The following is an 18,907-nucleotide window of genomic DNA, read 5'->3' as shown; positions in this document are numbered from 1 at the left end:
GAAAGTTACCATGTCTTTAGCAGCCTTCACTCTGCCATGCCACGAGAGGCCTGTGGGCAGCACCACTAGTCCTTGTGGAGGACACTCCAGCATCTGTATCTGACCCACACCATGCAAAAGACAGAAGCTTCTCCACCTGGAAGTGACTGAGCAACATTCCAATGAACCCTCTACACCTGCCTCCGGCATCTGCCACTTTTTCTTTCATTCTCACCTCCCAGACCAGACAAGAGCATTACCCACAACTTTCTAAACTGCAGAGGACAAGGACAGACTCCTATGCTAATGAACAATACAGGGACCACAGCCCTGTGTCAGGCATTTATACAACTAAGGAAATGACGCTTAAACCCAACATGCTGCAGATGGAGTGAGAGGTGTTTCATCCCTCCCAGAACAACTTATGCAGATACTGGATGTGCACGACGGTAAGAGAAAGAAGTCTGCCATTGTGCAATGGAGACACTTCCTTCCCATCAATGGCACCTGCCCACTGCTCAGTGTGTGCAAATAGCCAGGCACATGCACGTGTGTCCTGAAGAACTTCAGAATCATACAGCGTCCCCAGCCTGGTTTCCCCTTCAATGTCAAGCCCTGAACACAAACTCTGCCTTTGCTCCACTGACACAACCAGAAGGAGATGATCTGGAAACAGAGATGCCTGTAAGCTCTACATGAAGACTTGCCACTTTGAATGTGAAACGACACCACACATGGACCCCAGGATATACCCAACACACACATGTCAGGACACTGTGCTTCCCAGAGAGGAAAAGAACTCCAGAAATGGGTACAACTGAAAACACCCCAGCATTTACTTGGTTCTTCTCTGGGACCTTCTCGGGCACAGTGCTGCTATTGTGGCCTTGAGCTCCACAGGCTTCTGATTGGGACTGGAGGCCTAGAAGGGACAGAGGTGGATTCAGACTGGCGATGACCACACAGGATCAAGCCAACCCTCCCCGCTGCCACAGCCTTTTCCCCATTTTCCCTCTGGAGGGTCCACTCTGTTTTTCACAGGACTCCCCTGACCCCTGTGGACGAAGGAGGGAACTGTCCATCACCCTCGCAGATACGACCACTCTGCCTGGGAACAGATGTTTCCAGAACTAATCTATCATCCTGGACAACTGGGGCCTCCACATGTGAGACTGATGTGAAGGTTGTTCTTCGTCCAGCACAGAGCCCAAAACATCGTGTCTGCGCAGTGCACCTGGCAATGCTTCTCTGTCTGTCCTCTGTGAAATGTCACTTTTCTTCTCCATGGTAGAGGCCTGCTGCCCAATTCTTTATAGTGAACCAGACAGTGCATGAGATGGACGTCAGACAAAGTGGAGGAATGTTACCATGTCCTCACTTGGGCTTATTGCTGCATTGCAAAGTCTTGTGGTACCACCTCTCCATCCTCTCCACCAACAGAAGTGGTTCAACTACGAATAAGCTCTATAACCCACATCAATTCAGATCATCTCACCATGTGGTGGAGGAATGAGGTGTGGCCGAGGCACCCATGTCCACCACTGTGGAGGTGGATGAGGAGGAGGGAAGTCTGGTACATTCCACCCCATGTGGTAGGGCATACGGAGGAGCCCTGGGCAATGAGGGAACTCTCTCACACCTCTACCGACCTGCAGAACAGACAAGAAAATATTTTAGCAAAACAGACAAAAGTTGCAACACCAAGAAAAGAAACCAAAACAAAGAGCTCTCAGCATCTGGCTCCTTCTCCAATGCCACCTTCCAGGAGAGCTGTATCGTGCTAGAAAACTTACATGCCCCTCCCAGCTGGGGACAGTACAATGAGGGGGGAGAGGGCAATGGCTGTTACAGGAATAGCCTGTCACCAAACATCACTGCCCATGTCTGCCCACGTTCTCCAGCAAGAAGTCGTGTCTTAAAGATGAAAAAAGATCACTGCAAACTAGTAAGGCATCGACATCCTGGACAATATTCCTCTATCCTCCTCAGCCACCAGAGAAGATTTTGGTTTGGTCAGAATAGAGAGAATGTGACGAAACTGAATACCCTTTCTCCACACAGTTTCCGAGCCACTTGAGGGGAATCATTGGCCTGTAAGTCCCCGACTCTCCCCACGCTGCCTCGCTCCTGACAAAGGGGTCCTCAGCAATCTACAGCTTCTGTCCATGGATACAAAGACAATTGAGGAATTAGTGCATTTTGGTCTGACAGGGGCACTGGAAAACTGTCTTCCGAGGGACATGATACCAAAAACCTTTATTTACACTCAACAGCTGTATTTGTCTTTTTTTTAAGATTTAATTTATTTGACAGACAGAGATCACAAGCAGGCAGAGAGGCAGAGTGAGAGAGGAAGGGAAGCAGGCTCTCCGCTGAGCAAAGAGTCTGATGTGGGGCTTGATCCCAGGACCTAAGATCATGACCTGAGCCTAAGGCAGAGGCTTTAACCCACAGAGCGACACAGGCGCCCCCTGTGTTTGTCTTAAAACACAGTCATTTTGTTGAGTTTCATTCTTCTACATATAGCTGTCCAGTTTTCCCAGCACCATTTATTGAAGAGACTGTCTTTTTTCCACTGTATATTTTTTCCTGTTTTGTCGAAGATTAATTGACCATAGAGTTGAGGGTCCATATCAGGGCTCTCTACTCTGTTCCACTGGTCTATGTGTCTGTTTTTATGCCAGTACCATGCTGTCTTGGTGATCACAGCTTTGTAATAAAGCTTGAAATCAGCTAAGGTGATGCCGCCAGCTTTATTTTTGTTTTTCAAGATTTCCTTAGCGATTCGGGTTTTCTTCTGATTCCATACAAATTTTAGGATTATTTGCTCCAGCTCTTTGAAGAATGCCGGTGGAATTTTGATCAGAATGGCATTAAAAGTATAGATTGCTCTAGGCAGTATAGACATTTTAACAATGTTTATTCTTCCGATCCAAGAGCATGGAATGGTCTTCCATCTTTTTGTGTCTTCTTCAATTTCTTTCATGAGTGTTCTATAGTTCCTCAAGTATAAAAGACCTCAACGTGAGACAGGAATCTATCAGAATCTTAGAGGAGAACATAGGCAGTAATCTCTTCGATATCAGCCACAGCAAATTCTTTCAAGATACGTCTCCAAAGGCAAAGGAAACAAAAGCGAAAATAAACTTCTGGGACTTCATCAAAATCAAAAGCTTCTGCACAGCAAAGGAAACAGTCAAAAAAAACAAAGAGGCAACCCACGGAATGGGAGAAGATATTTGCAAATGACAGTACAGACAAAAGGTTGATATCCAGGATCTATAATGAACTCCTCAAACTCAAACCACACGAAACAGACAAACACATCAAAAAATGGGCAGAAAATATGAACAGACACTTCTCCAATCAAAAAAAAAAAAAAGAAATACAAATGGCTATCAGACAAATGAAAAAATGCTCATCATCATTAGCCCTCAGTGAGATTCAAATTAAAACCACATTGAGATATCACCTTACACCAGTTAGAATGGCCCAAATTAACAAAACAGGAAACCACATGTGTTGGAGAGGATGTGGAGAAAGGGGAACCCTCTTACACTGTTGGTGGGAATGCAAGTTGGTGCAGCCTCTTTGGAGAACAGTGTGGAGATTCCTCAAGAAATTAAAAATAGAGCTTCCCTACGACCCTGCAATTGCACTCCTGGGTATTTACCCCAAAGATACAGATGTCGTGAAAAGAAGGGCCATCTGTACCCCAATGTTTATAGCAGCAATGGCCACAGTCGCCAAACTATGGAAAGAACCAAGATGCCCTTCAACGGATGAATGGATAAGGAAGATGTGGTCCATATACACTATGGAGTATTATGCCTCCATCAGAAAGGACGAATATCCAACTTTTGTAGCAACATGGACGGGACTGGAAGAGATTATGCTGAGTGAAATCATTCAAGCAGAGAGAGTCAATTATCATATGGTTTCACTCATTTGTGGAGCATACCCAATAGCATGGAGGACAAGGGGCGTTAGAGAGTAGTAGGGAATTTGGGTAAATTGGAAGGGGAGGTGAACCATGAGAGACTATGGACTCTGAAAAACAGTCTGAGGGGTTTGAAGTGGCGGGGGGGTGGGAGGTTGGGGTACCAGGTGGTGGGTATTATAGAGGCAGAGCTTGCATGGAGCACTGGGTGTGGTGAAAAAATAATGAATACTGTTTTTCTGAAAATAAATAAATTGGGGAAAAAAAAGAAAAAAAAACACAGTCATTTCCTAATTTCAACCTACTGAGTTCCAGAGTAATTTTGTACAATGGGAAATGAAGATGGGAAGGCCATATAAGAGAAATCACAGAAGGGTATATGCTTCCCAGTGGAAAACTCCACACGTGTGATGAGAAAAGAAATCAGCTCTCACACTAACTTAGGACGAAATGAGCTGCTTCTGGAAACCCAGCTGAAGGGCTGGGAGGCAGTAGTCATGCATGTAATCACTGATATCCCCCTTCAGAACGTGTGAGCCAGTGTGCGATTACAAGAGTGCACCTGAGAGCATTGACACTTCAAAATTCTTGTAGAAAGGGTCTTAAGTGGGCAGGTTCTGCATGGCACATTTTCCAGCAGAAGTAAAATGGGGATTACTCGTGAAACACGCCCTGAGAACACTGCAGACTGCAAAGGAGACAGTATAAAATGCAGAGAGAATTTTCCCCAGTTTCCATTTGTGAGGATTACCAGACCCATCTATCCCGAGCATGAGACAACACCAGTGCACCTGAACATAACCAAAATGGAGTCGGGCTGGCCAGAGGACTTCACTGTGGAGGGAGGGGACCTCCTCTCCCAATTACTTCCCCGGTGTGCACTGTGGCCAGGCGGGGGTACACATCCACACACGCATCTTCCCCACCATCATGTTCCAAGACAGTAGCATCTGTGCCAGAATGGCTGCCCGCCCCCTGTGTCTCACCTAGAACCTGGGGTGAAGAGATGCCATGGGGAAAACTACTGTCACCACATGTTAATATAGGTCTGCACACCTCAACAGAGACAAGAGTGTTCCACCAAGGATAATCAACTAAGGAAAAACTCCTTTCAGGACAGGTCGGTATTGACCGCTGGGACCACACCTCCCCCATCATGGCAAGCACAGCATCTCCTTCTATACATTGAGAACAAACACAATGAGAGGCCCTGAGAAGCCTGGTGTCCACATGTGGAAGTGCAGGCACTTTTGGGTCAACTGGAGGCCCACCAGCATCCCACCTGACCAGCTCTGCTTCCCTCCCAGACAATGGGATCTTCTACGCTCCACAAGGTCTGTCCAGGGCCACAGACACTGCTGAGGAGATAGGAGTGTCTGGAGTCCTGCAGAGGACCTGGAAGAGTGCTTTCGCAGAGAAACAGGACCCCTTCGAGTGAGCGAGACCAGCACTGTGGATCCGTGTCCCTGACATTTGGACAGTCCTTAGCTCAGGCACAGAGCAAATGCCTAGTCCTTGGTGCTGAGAACCACTGATGGGCCGATTCGATATCCCCAAATGCAAACCAGTGTGTCTAGAGCACAGGCAATGCTCCCAGGATGGGTCGGGAGAGATGCTATGAGCTGGCACAGCGATCAGACCCCATCAGAACCCGCTAACGGGAGCACACGTAAAACACATGTGAGGTGTGGGCCTTGCAGAGAGTCACTGGGATTCCCTCTTCAGGGCTGCTTCTCCAGGGGGTATTTTCTATGACACACCTGGCACCTGCCAGAGTTCACCATCATCTCACCCAGGGGCCAACTGGAGGGATTCCAGCTCTCATCTTCATTCACTCAGATGGGACACACAGGAGGTCACAGCTCACCTTCTCCACAAACACTCAAGCTGCCCAAAGCATGTGGGGCACATGTGACGCAGTCCTGGCTTTTCCCATTCTCCATCTGAGGATCTCTGCAGACCCATTTCCAGGTTAGTCTCCCGCCCCGAATATTAAAAATGCTCCTTCTCCCACAGGAAAGCAAACCGCAAGGAGTCAGCTGGGCTAGCTGACTTCACTGTGGAGTGAGATGTCATCCTCCTCGAGTTATGTACACACACACAACACGCACATGCACACGCACACACACGCACACACACACACACACACAGATGCATGAGGTGAGCATCCTTCCATCACATGTCTCAAAGCATCTACAGCTTTGGGAGGAAGCACGCAATTGAAGATCTCTAACGGAGCAGCCCGGAGGCTCCTCGGTGAACAGCATGCACTCTGAAAGGGATGATCGCAGGACACACACCAAGGCCACAAGGCCAAGACAGGGACCTGTCCACACTGCAATCCATTTCAGAAATGGACACGACTAAAAATGCCCAAGCACTTACCATATGCATCTCTGGGTCCCTTTGAGGTCTAGTGCTGCTGTTCATCCAGGGAACCAGTCTAGATGCTAGATCAGACAAAGGTCAGAGGTTTATTGTGGTTTGCATGCCTTCCCTGCCTTCCTCTCCCATCTTGCACTCTTTCCCACTATTGGGTACCCTTATTAGAGGGTTTCACCCGGGTCTCAAGTGACTCCTATGCAAAGAGAGACACCAGTCACCTCTTGTGTGAGACAATCCAGGGCCCTGGCTCCAGTGTTTCTGTAAGTAATCCATCATGTGTGGACTGGTCGGGGTACAACTGGCTGGAAATCAACACTAAAATTGGGGTGCTCAACACACATCAGACAAAATCACTTTCTCTTCATACATTAAACACCTAAGTAAGAATAGCCTTGCATGGGTGACATCCACGAACCCTTAACATGAACAGCCCATGTTCCCTTCTCAAGCCACAGGTGGATGGTTCATTTGTTCATCCTGAAGTAGGGACCTAGAATGCGTGACTGGCCAACAAATAAACATTTCAGGGAAGTAACAGACTTTGACATTTGTATAGTCACGAACAAGGAATCATAGGCAGATTGAGCAATAAAGCTATGGCATTGCACCGATAAAACGAGAGGAGATAGATATATTTCATTGCTCAATATGGTCCTATGGCTGACAAATAAAACAAAAATATAGGAGCCTCCATAATGAGTAAATAAATGCCCTTATTCACAAATAGTCATTTTTTTTTTGCCAAGGTTTGACTACTGAGTCAAGGTGGGAAGGGTGCTCGCCTCCCACCTTCTCAGGTTCAGCTCTTCCGAAGGGGGTGCAGGGGGAAGGTGTGGAGTGGCGTGATCTCCACCTGTCACAGGGGCAAGTGTCCTGCTGCCTGGGGGCATATAAGGAATGCACCCTCCTGTCACCCCTTCAGACAAGCTGCAGGCTTGTGATTCTCTGCAGGACACACAGCGATCACCCACAGGAACAGGAAGGACATCGTGTGGTTTCACAGCAGAAATCAGGCTGCTGCTGCATTTCACATCGTGCTCCCTACCTTGCCACACAGGCTTCTGCAACTCAGGCCTTCCGGGCATCAGTTCATGCCTCATGGATCCCACAGGCAGCATCTCCCCTTTCATCATGCGCAATCTTGAACACAGAAAAAGAGTGGACATCTCTAAGAATTACAATACCATGTCCTCTCCTAGGCAGTAAACAGCATAGCCGTCACCTCTCCAAACACCCATAAAAACGCACGTCAAACTCTCACACCTGTATTTCAGGTAGGCGTTCTCCCTGCTCTGCTGCATCATCCTTGTTTCCCAATACTGAGCCTTCATCTGCGGCAGAAAAACACACCCACCTTCAGTTGTGCCCAACTGTGCCACAAACGAAGATGAGGAAATGGGAAACACTTACCCAGTTAGCCAGAGCATTCCTCTCTTGAACTGCGATCTGAAAAAGCCAACACACCAGAAACCCATGTTCAGGGCTCTAAGGGCCACTACCATCACCTGCAGGGGGCGCCAAGGGGTCAGTGTGTTGGACACAACTCCGGTTACCTTGTGGTTGAAGGTGAGGTTAGACTCCTGCAGCTCTTCTCGCATTTCTTCCACTTCTTGTCTGTGAGGGGGGCAATTGTTTTCATCAGACATAACCCAACACTGGGTGTGATTTTCAATCATCTGCCAATGTGGCCATCCTCCTCTTATCTGTCCCCTCATACAATTGATCCTGACACAGGGAACACTTTCACCTGACTATAATTGGACTGTAGGATCAAAGCTATTCTTACAGCCTTTCCTTCATCATTTTTCTTTGCCTACAGGATCAAAACCGACATAACTTCCTTACCCATTTTCAATCTTTCCCTCAGTTATCACATGACAAATGTCTTTTGTCATGAAGCTCTATTCTCCTTTAACTTCTATCCTCGCTATGGTTCCCAAGTTTGCAAAGACCAGCACCATCAGATGCCACTACCGGGCTTATGGGAAGGACTCATCCTAAGACTAACTGTTTTCCTCCAAACACCACCTCAAGGACGCTGGTATGGAGCTAGTTTCCACAGTCAGGCCAACACTGGGGATCCGGATATGTTTAGTAACGTAATTGTTTTGTGCCTTATCTTTCCGTGTCAGTTAATTCGCTCTGGATACATGCTCTGAATTTTAGTGTATATTATTTAATTAAGTCCTCAAAATGTACAAAGATTAACAATCCAAAGGGAGGGAGGAGTCAAGATGGTGGAGAAGTAGCAGTCTGAGTTGACATCAGGTAGCAGGAGATGAGCTAGATAGCTTATCAAACCATTCCGAACACCTACAAATCCAACAGGAGATCGAAGAGAATAAGAGCATCAATTTGAGAAACAGAAAATCGACTACTTTCTGAAAGGTAGGACCCACGGAGAAGTGAATCCAAAGCGACGGGAAGATAGACCCTGGGGGGAGGGTCCGGCTCCTGACAAGCAACGGAGCACAAAACCAGGACTTTTAAAAGCGATGTTCACTGAGGGACGTCGCTCCAGAGGCTAAACCGGGCTGCAGCCTAAGCGGGGACGGTGTGGCCCCAGTTCTGCAGGGTCACAGAAGGACCGGCGGTGTCTGAGTGTCATAGAACTCGCAGGTATTAGAGCGGGGACACCGGCAACAGAAAGAGAGCCGAGGAGTGACCTCTCAACTCAGCATTACCTTGAACTGTAATCCAGAGCTCAGCAATCTAAGGGTTTCGGAGACTCCAGGTGGAGCTGTGTGCCAGAGACAGAGACGCTTGGTCACAGCCTGGGTGAGGTCTGAGCGCAGCTGGAGGCCAGGGAGAGGGAAATGATGAGCGCTTTTCTCTGAGGGCGCACTGAGGAGTGGGTCCCTGAGCTCTCAGCTCCTCTAGGCCAGAGACTGGGAGGCCGCCACTTTCATTACTGACCTCTGGAACTCTACAGAAAGTGTTCAGGGAACGCAAGCTCCTGAAAGCGAACCCCAGCGGATTACTTAGCCTGGCCTCCGGAAAGGGTGGTGCAATTCTGCCTGGGGCAAAGAGACCTGCAAATCACTACAACAGGCCCCTCCCTGAGAAGATCAACAAGAAATCCAGCCAAGACCAAGTTCACTTACCAAGGAGAACAGCGGAATACCAGAGGAGGAGAAAGCAAACCATGGAATTCATGGCTTTCTCCTCATGATACTTTAGTCTTGCAAAGTTAATTTTTTTTAACTTTATTTTTTTATCTTCTGCTATTTTTTTAACTTTTACCCTTTCTGCTTTTAACGTTTTTTAACTAGTTTATCTTAACAATACTTTTCATTAAAAAATATTTTTCAAACCTTCATTATTATTGTCATATGTTATCCTTCATTGTATCTAACTTCAGTTTTTGTATACACATAGGGTTTTTTCTTCTAAAAAATTTGGGGTACAACTTCTTCTAATAGATGGAACTATACCCTAAATCTACCATCGGGCTTGTTCTACTCTCCAGCCTGAGCAAATCTTCTCCACTTTCTTTTTCTTTATTCTCCCAACCAACTTACATATCAACTCTTTTTTTAGAAATTAAAAAAAATTCTTTTCATCTTAATATTCATATTCCGTCCCTTCATTGTGTTTACTCTTATATATGTTTTCCATTCTTTAAAATTTGGGGAGGTATTTTCTTCTAAGAGACAAAAATACACCCAAAAATAAGTGAGTAACCCTGTTCTAGTCACCAGTCTAATATGTATATATATTTTTCTTTTTTATATTAATTCATTATTTGTTTTCTTTCTTAGTTTTTTTCCCTGAACTTCCTTTACCCCCTTTCTCTCCCACCATGATTTGGGGTCTCTTCTGATTTGGCTCAAGCACACTTTCCTGGGGTCTTTGCCACCCTTTTAGTATTTTATTTGCTCCTTCATATATTCTTATCTTGACAAAATGACAAGGCGGAAAAACTCCCCCCCCCCCAAAAAAAAAAAAAAAAAAACAAGAGACAGTACCGAAGGCTAGGGACCTAATCAATACGGACATTGGTAATATGCCAGATCTAGAGTTCAGAATGACGATTCTCTAGCCATGCTCCAAAAAGTCATGGAAGATATTAAAGAAACCCTATCTGGAGATATAAAAGCCCTTTCTGCATAAATAAAAGAACTACAGTTTAACCATGTTGAAATCAAAAAAGCTATTAAAGAGGTGCAATCAAAGATGGAGGCTCTTACTCCTAGGATAAATGAGACAGAAGAAAGAATTAGTGATATAGAAAACCAAATGACAGAGAATAAAGAAGCTGAGCAAAAGAGAAACAAACAACTACAGGACCACTTGGGGAGAATTCCAGAGATAAGTGATACCAAAAGACAAAACAACATTAGAATAATTGGGATTCCAGAAGGAGAAGAAAGAGAGAGCGGAGAAGAAGGTATATTGGGAGAATTATTGGAGAGAATTTCCCTAATATGGCAAAGGGAGCACGCATCAAAATCCAGGAGGTGTAGAGAACCCCCCTCAAAATCAATAAGAATAGGTCCACACCCCGTCATCTAATAGTAAAATTTACAAGTCTTAGCGACAAAGAGAAAATCCTGACAGTATCCCGGGATAAGAAGTCTGTAACATACAATGGTAAAAATATTAGATTGACAGCAGACTTATCCAAAGAGACCTGGCAGACCAGCAAGGACTGGCAAGATATATTCAGAGCAATAAATGAGAAAAATATGCAGCCAAGAATACTATATCCAGCTAGACTATCATTGAAAATAGAAGGAGAGGTAAAAACCTTCCAGGACAAACAAAAACAGAAATGATTTGCAAACAACAAACCAGCTCTATAAGAAATATTGATAGCAGTCCTCTAAGCAAAGAGAGAGCCTAAAAGTTGTAAATCAGAAAGGAACAGAGACAACATACAGTAACAGTCATATTACAGGCAATACAAGGGCACTAAATTCATATATCTCAATAGTTCCCCTGAATGTAAATGGATTAAATGCCCCAATCAAAAGACACAGGGTATCAGAATGGATAAAAAAAAAAAAACAAAACCCAAAAATATGCTGCCTACAAGAAACTCATTTTAGATCCAAAGACACCTCCAGATTTAAAGTGAGGGCGTGGAAAACAATTTACCATGCTAATGAAAATCAGAAGAAAGCTGGGGTGGCAATCCTTCTATCAGATCAATTAGATTTTATGCCAAAGACTATAATAAAAGAGATGAGGAAGGACACTATATCATACTTAAAGGGTCTCTCCAACAAGAAGGTCTAACAATTTTAAATATCTATCCCCCTAACATGGAAGCAGCCAACTATATAAACCAATTAATAACAAAATCAAAGAAACACATCAACAATAATACAAGAAGAGTAGGGGACTTTAACACTCTCCTTACTGAAATGGACAGATCATGCAAGCAAAAGATCAACAAGGAAATATAGGCCTTAAATGACACGCTGGACCATCACAGATATATTCAGAACATTCCATCCCAAAGCAACAATACATATTCTTTTCTAATGCACATGGAACATTCTCCCAAATAGATCACATCCTGGGTCACAAATCAGGTCTCAACTGGTATCAAATGATTGGGATCATTCCCTGCATATTTTCAGACCACAATGCTCTGAAGCTAGAACTCAATCACAAGAGGAAAGTTGGAAGGAACTCAAATGACAGAGAAAGGAAGCTAAAGAGCATCCTATTAAAGAATGGATGGGTCAACCAGGAAAATAAAGAAGAATTGAAAAAAAATTCATGGAAACAAATGATAATGAAAACACAATGGTTCAAAATCTGTGGGACACAGCAAAGGCAGTGCTGAGAGGAAAATATATAGCGATACAAGCCTTTCTCAAGAAACAAGAAAGGTCTCAAATATACAACCTAACCCTACACCTAAAGGAGCTGGAGAAAGAACACCAAAGAAAACCTAAACTCAGCAGGAGAAGAGAAATCATAAAGATCAGAGCAGAAATCAATGAAATAAAAACAAACAAACAAACAAACAAACAAACAATAGAACAAATCAATGAAACTAGGAGCTGAAAAAAATTTATAAGAGTTGTAAACCCCTGGCCAGACCTTTCAAAAGGAAAAGAAAAGGGACCCATATTAATAAAATCACAAATGAAAGAGGAGAGATCACAACCAACACCAAAGAAATACAAACAATTATAAGAACATATTATGAGCAACTCTGCGCCAACAAATTTGACAATCTGGAAGAAATGGGTGCACTATTAGAGACAATATTATCTACTACAACTGGGCCAGGAAGAAATAGAAAACCTTAACAGACCCATAACGAGTAGGGAGATTAAAATAGTCATCAAAAATCAATAAACAAACAAAAGCCCAGGGCCAGATGGCTTCCCAGGGGAATTCTACCAAACATTTAAAGAAGAATTAATTCCTATTCTCCCGAAACTGTTCCAAAAAACTGAAATGGTAGGAAAACTTCCAAACTCGTTTTATGAGGCCTGCATCACCTTGATCCCCAAACCAGACAAGGATCCCATCAAAAAAGAGAATTACAGATCAATATCCTTGATGAACACAAACGCAAAAATTCTCACCAAAATACTAGCCAATAGGATCCAACAGTACATTAAAACAATTATTCTCCACCACCAAGTGGGATTTATTCCAGGGCTGCAAGGTTGGTTCAACATCTGCAAATCAATTAATGGGATACAATACACTAAGAAAAGAACAAGATCCACATGATACTCTCAATAGATGCTGAAAAAGCATTTGACAAAGTACAGAATTCCTTCCTGATCAAAACACTTCAAAGTGTAGGGATAGAGGGCACATATCTCAATGTGATCAAAGCCTTCTATGGAAAACCCACTGCAAATATAATTCTCAATGGAGAAAAACTGAGAGCTTTTCCACTAAGGTCAGTAACACGGCAAGGATGTCCATTATCACCACTGCTATTCAACAAAGTACTAGAAGTCATATCCTCAGCAATCAGACAACAAAAAGATATCAAAAACATCCAAATCGGCAAAAAAAAAGTCAAACTCTCACTCTTTGCAGATGATATGATACTATATGTGGAAACCCCAAAAGACTTTGCTCCAAATCTGCTAGAACTTGTACAGGAATGCGGTAAAGTGTAAGGATATAAAACCGATGCACAGAAATCAGTTGCATTTCTTTACACAACAACAAGACAAAAGAATGAAAATTAAGGAGTCAATCCCATTTACAACTGCACCCAAAACCATAAGATACTTAGGAATACAGCTAAGCAAAGAGGCAAAGAAACTATACTAAGAAGACTCTAAAGTACTCATGAAAGAAATTGAGGAAGACACAAAGAAATGGAAAAATGTTCCATGCTCCTGGATTGGAAAAACATATATTATGAAAATGTCTTTGCTACCTAAAGAAATCCACACATTTAATGCAATCCCTATCAAAATCCCATCCATTTTTTTTTTCAAAGAAATGGAACAAATAATTCTAAAATTTATATGGAACCAGAAAAGACCTCGAATAGCCAAAGCAATATTGAAAAAGAAAGCCAAAGTTGGTGACATCACAATTCTGGGATTCAAGCTCTGCTACAAAGCTGTCATCAACAAGACAGAATGGTACTGGCACAAAAACAGACAGACACATAGATCAATGGATCAGAAGAGAGAACCCAAAAATAGACCCTCAACTCTATGGTCAACTAATCTTCAACAAAGCAGGAAAGAATGTCCAATGTCCAAATGACAGTCTCTTCAACAAATGGTGTTGGGAAAGTTGGACAGCCACATGCAGAAAAATGAAACTGGACCATTTCCTTACACTACACAGGAAAATAAACTCAAAATGGACGAAGGACGTCAGTGTGAGAAAGGAATCCATCAAAATCCTTGAGGACAATACAGGCAACAACATCTTCGACCTCAACCACAGCAACTTCTTCCTAGAAACATCATCAAAAGGAAGGAAATCAAAGGCAAAAACAAACTATTGGAACTTCATCAAGACCAAAAGCTTCTGCACAGCAAAGGAAACAGTTAACAAAACCAAAAGACAACTGACAGAATGGGAGAAGATATTTGCAAACGACATATCAGATAAAGGGCTAGTATCCAAAATCTATAAAGAGCTTGGAAACTCAACATCCAAAGAACAAATAATCCAATCTAGAAATGGCAGAGGACATGAACAGACATTTCTGTAAAGACATCCAGATGGCCAACAGACACACGAAAAATTGCTCCACATCACTCGGCATCAGGGAAATACAAATCAAAACCACAATGAGATACCACCTCACACTAGTCAGAATGGCTAAAATTAACAAGTCAGGAAATGACAGATGCTGGCGAGGATGCGTAGAAAAAGGAACACTCCTACACTTTTGGTGGGAATGCAAGCTGGTGCAACCACTCTGGAAAATAGCACGGTGGTTCCTCAAAAAGCTGAAAATAGAGCTACCCTATGACCCAGAAATTGCACTACTGGCTATTTACCCTAATGATAAAAACGTAGTGATCTGAAGGGGCACGTGCACCCAAATGTTTACAGCAGCAATGTCCACAATAGCCAAACTATGGAAAGAACCTAGATGTCCATCAACAAATGAGTGGATAAAGAAGATGTGGTATATATATACAATGGAATACTATGAAACCATCAAAAGAAATATATCTTGCCATTTGCGATGACGTGCATGGAACTAGAGGGAATTATCCTTATCGAAAGAAGTCGATCGGAGAAAGACAACTATCATATGATCCCCCTGATATGAGGAAGTGGAGATGCAACATGGGGGGCTGTAGGGTAGGAAAAGAATAAATTAAACAAGATGTCACAAAACAAACTGAGGGATGCTGGGGGGAAGGTTGTAGGGAGAGGATGGTGGGGTTACGGACACTGGGGAATGTATGAGCTATGGTCAGTGCTGTGAAGTATGTAAGCCTGGCAAATAACAGACCTGTACCCCTGGGGCTAAGAATACATCATAGGTTTATAAGAAAATTAAAAAATTAAAAAAAAAATCCAAAGGGAACTCTTCAGGAGCCAATAGTATGTAGTGTCGGAACTTACTTGTACTTCTCCATTTCTTCTTCAGTTACTTTCAGATATTTATCGGCAGCTAACAGCTCATTCTTAGTTGCATTCAATTTATACAGTGTCTCTTCTAGCTTCCTAAGATGGGAGAAATATATACATTGTCCAGTAGCCAAGGTCCTGAATTTTTGCCATTTATTATTCTCCTAGCACACTTGATGGCCTATGTTGGAATGTCCCCGCTAAAAGCACAGACTGACAACACAACAGGAAAATGAATGAAGGCCCCATTTAGGGTTGAAGAAACATTGAACTCTGGCTGCTGGCCAGGCTCCCTGCAATCTTTATACTTGTATACTTTAATTCATTCACCATATCACCAAATAATATTGCACTCCATGCCCTCTTGGAATACGTCTTTGGTTTGAGATGGTGAAGTCTCATTTCAATTCAAAGTGAAAAGCCAAGCTTGATGAGCTACACTCGTTAGGATGAATAGGGGCCCACCATTAGTCTCTGTGGGGAGCCCGGATCCTCAGACCAAGGCTGTGCCCCCACAGTCAGCCCAAAGGAACTTCCAGAATATGGCTTCACTGGTATGGAAACTCACTCCCACACATCTCTAGGCTTTAGAAGTACAACCCCTGGCCCCTTGTGAAAGATCCTGGTATAGGAAAAGGCCAATCTTAGTGCCGAAAATATGTCCTCAAATAATCCATGTGAACTGTCACATACTCAGGGTGTTATCTCAGTGGAACAAAGTTCAGATGTAGAACTGTCAGCTCCATTGACTCTACCTTTATTTTAAAAAAAAATTTTATTTATTTATTTGACAGAGAGAGATCCCAAGTATGCAGAGAGGCAGGCAGGGGGTGGGGGAAGCAGGCTGCCCACTGAGCAGGGAGCCCAATGCAGGGCTCCATCCCAGGACCCTGGGACCATGAACTCAGCCGAAAGCAGAGGCTCTAACCTACTGAGCCACCCAGGCGCCCCAAGTCAACCTTCTTGACCAAGACCAAGTTCATGGATGGTGAAGGCAGCAAATGGCGATGCTTAGAAAGGTTGGTCTGCTGGGCTGCCCTTGACTCTTTTGTTCATGGTGTTCATTCACAAGGTTTCAACAGGACACTTGTCAAGAATCTCATGCAGAAAGACTTAGGGACAGACAAAAGCTCTAGAAAGAGAAGGACAGGGGCATTTGCTTCTGGTCTCTCAACTATCCTTCAGCAAATGTCTTCTGGAGCGGCAGTCAGTGTGTGGCTCAGGGATATGGTGTTGAAGAGAGAAAGGTGGTCAGGACATTGGACCTGCCCCAAGAAGGTCCTGAAGTATGTAAATTAAAAGTAAGACTCCTTTCTTTGCCTGAATTGTGTTCTAACAGCAGAAATAAAAGTAATGAATTATTATTATTATTATTATTAAAATTATTATTATTTCAAAGATTGATTTGAGAGAAGGAATGAGTGAGGGGAGGGGGTCTTTACCAATGAACAGAACCCAAGTGCCTGTGAGAGAGAGCGGCCCCCACCCCCGATGTGGGAAGGAATAACACAAAGCTGAGTCTCCAGGGTAGACAGGAACAGTTTTGCTTTTCCACATGAATGAGGGACTCCAACGTCCTTATCTCCTCCTGAGAAATAAAAGGAAACACTGGACAAGAGAGAAAACTTGTGAGTGAATGCACCCAATTTCTAAAGAGCACATGAAGAAACATGATAACCAGATGGAGAAGAAGGAAGCCTAGGAGAAAGCCAGCCTGGCAGTGGGAGCTAGTTTCCTGAGGACACATCAGTGAATTCTAGAAAAGGCTAGTGAATACAAAGTAAATGAACAAGCAACCTTTGGGGGACAGGTTGGAATGCAACAAGCGAAGCTCTCATCCAGCCAGCAAAGATGAGACTTAGTGAAACTGCAGGCTTTGGTTGGGATCCAAGAGACTTACACCTAGAAAATCGTGTGGAGGAGCACCAGGATGGCTCAGTCACTATCTGCTTAATAGTATTTGGTTCAGGTCATGAGCCCAGGGTCCTGCAATAGAGTCCCACACTGGACTCCCTGTTCGGCGGGAAGCCTGCTTCTCCCTCTCACACTCCCCCTGCTTGTGTTCTCTCTCTTGTGGTGTCTCTCTCTCTGTCAAATAGATAAATAAAATCAGTTTTAAAAAAGAAAGAAAGAAAGATAGAAAGAAGGAAAGAAAGAAAAGAAAGAAAGAAAAGAAAAGAAACAGAAAATGAGGTGGACAGGAAATACCCTGGTTTTCTAAGGTATTGGGCTGCAGCGAATAATCTCAGTTGTACACCAGATAAAGGGACACAGTATTGCTGTAGCCCCAGTGCACTTTCCACAAAGAAACTTTCCCTGTTTCTTCAGGAAGAGAATTCCATTTTTCTGCACTTTCTGGACCCAAGTCTCATACTGAACAAGAAATGGACCTAATGCAGGAGTGGTCAGAGCACGTGATGAGAGTTAAAATAAAGGGACAATGTAGACTGACCCAGAGGGGATCCAGGTATCAAAGTGATTAATGCTGGTACCTTCCCCCTTCTTCCCCAATGAATCACACAACAACATATGGCAAGTCGTTGGAACAGAAAGGAAAATTCAGGTTACACAAATCAAGATAGGAAGGGAAGGCACAATTCTACAGAATGCATTTGGCAAAAGTACACAAAGATCCAATTCCAGAAGGTCCAAATACTTGCCGCCATGAAAATTCATGCAAGAGTATCTATGACAACACAGCAATAGCTTACTCTTCTGCAGTCAGTTTTCGGTTTTCAGAGAACTCCACCACCATATCCAATTTCTTCTTTAGCAGGTTCAATTCTGCTTCTTTAGCTGTTTTGTGAGAACTCAGGGCATTACACTGGTCTTCCAGGATTGTTTTCCTTTCTGTAAAGGATGAGTTTGCTTTTCTGTGTTTGTGCCATGACCTAAGAACTTGGTTTCAATGGGGAAAGGAGAAGGGCAAGGCTGTGAAGGCAGGAAGGCATTCTCTCCCTGCCCGATGCAAACTCATTGCCACCATATGGAGATTTCATCCCCCAAAACAAAGTACCTTTCAGTTCTTTGTTTTTTGATGTCAAGGCTCTCAGCTCTTGATCCGCCATTGCATCTTGGGCCTTTAAGACAAATTCGAGAAAAGACATATGAGGGCACCTAACAGGACAGGATCATGGAGGGCAACAAAGAAAGCCCTTGAGGCATAAATAGAATAAGGGGAAAGTAAAGAAACTCGTTCATGTCAAAAAACGCACAAATGGCTTTCTTAGAGGAACTGATATAAAATAATATTCTACTATACAAATTGGGCTTGCTATCATCCTTCACTGCTCACGTATTTTGTGGGATTTTCTACATAACTTGGAGGGCAGTGCTGAATGATGTGATGATTACCCAGTTCTGAAATAAGCCATACTTCCTAGGCCTTGAAATTGCAAACCTCATCGGGGTGGTCCTAAGTGAAATCACAGCTCACGGTTCAGTAGGAGTTGCAGGTCCCAGATGCCCAGGCTCTACTGCGTAAACAGAACACGAGTACACCGCACTCACCTCACCCAATGAACCAAAAGCCTCCCAAGCCACATTATAGTACAATTAACACCT

At 43.6% G+C, this 18,907-nt stretch overlaps 1 protein-coding gene across 1 annotated transcript in view; it reads right to left on the bottom strand.

Moving 5' to 3' along the window:
• Positions 1-18,411, bottom strand: part of LOC122890426 — a 543,550-nt gene extending 525,139 nt beyond the window's left edge. The window contains exons 1-7 of the mRNA XM_044226027.1: positions 18,360-18,411; positions 18,055-18,193; positions 15,338-15,439; positions 7,858-7,918; positions 7,715-7,750; positions 7,568-7,635; positions 7,350-7,444 (exon numbers count right to left, since the gene is read on the bottom strand). Coding sequence (XP_044081962.1) covers positions 7,350-7,444; positions 7,568-7,635; positions 7,715-7,750; positions 7,858-7,918; positions 15,338-15,439; positions 18,055-18,193; positions 18,360-18,411 — 553 coding nt within the window. The remainder of the gene's footprint in view (positions 1-7,349; positions 7,445-7,567; positions 7,636-7,714; positions 7,751-7,857; positions 7,919-15,337; positions 15,440-18,054; positions 18,194-18,359) is intronic.
• Positions 18,412-18,907: the final 496 nt, after the last annotated feature.

This window comes from Neovison vison, chromosome 11 (genome assembly GCF_020171115.1).
Source record: "Neovison vison isolate M4711 chromosome 11, ASM_NN_V1, whole genome shotgun sequence".
NCBI lineage: Eukaryota > Metazoa > Chordata > Mammalia > Carnivora > Mustelidae > Neogale > Neogale vison.
Note: the sequence above shows the minus strand (reverse complement) of the source record. Positions and strands in the feature narration are given on the sequence as shown.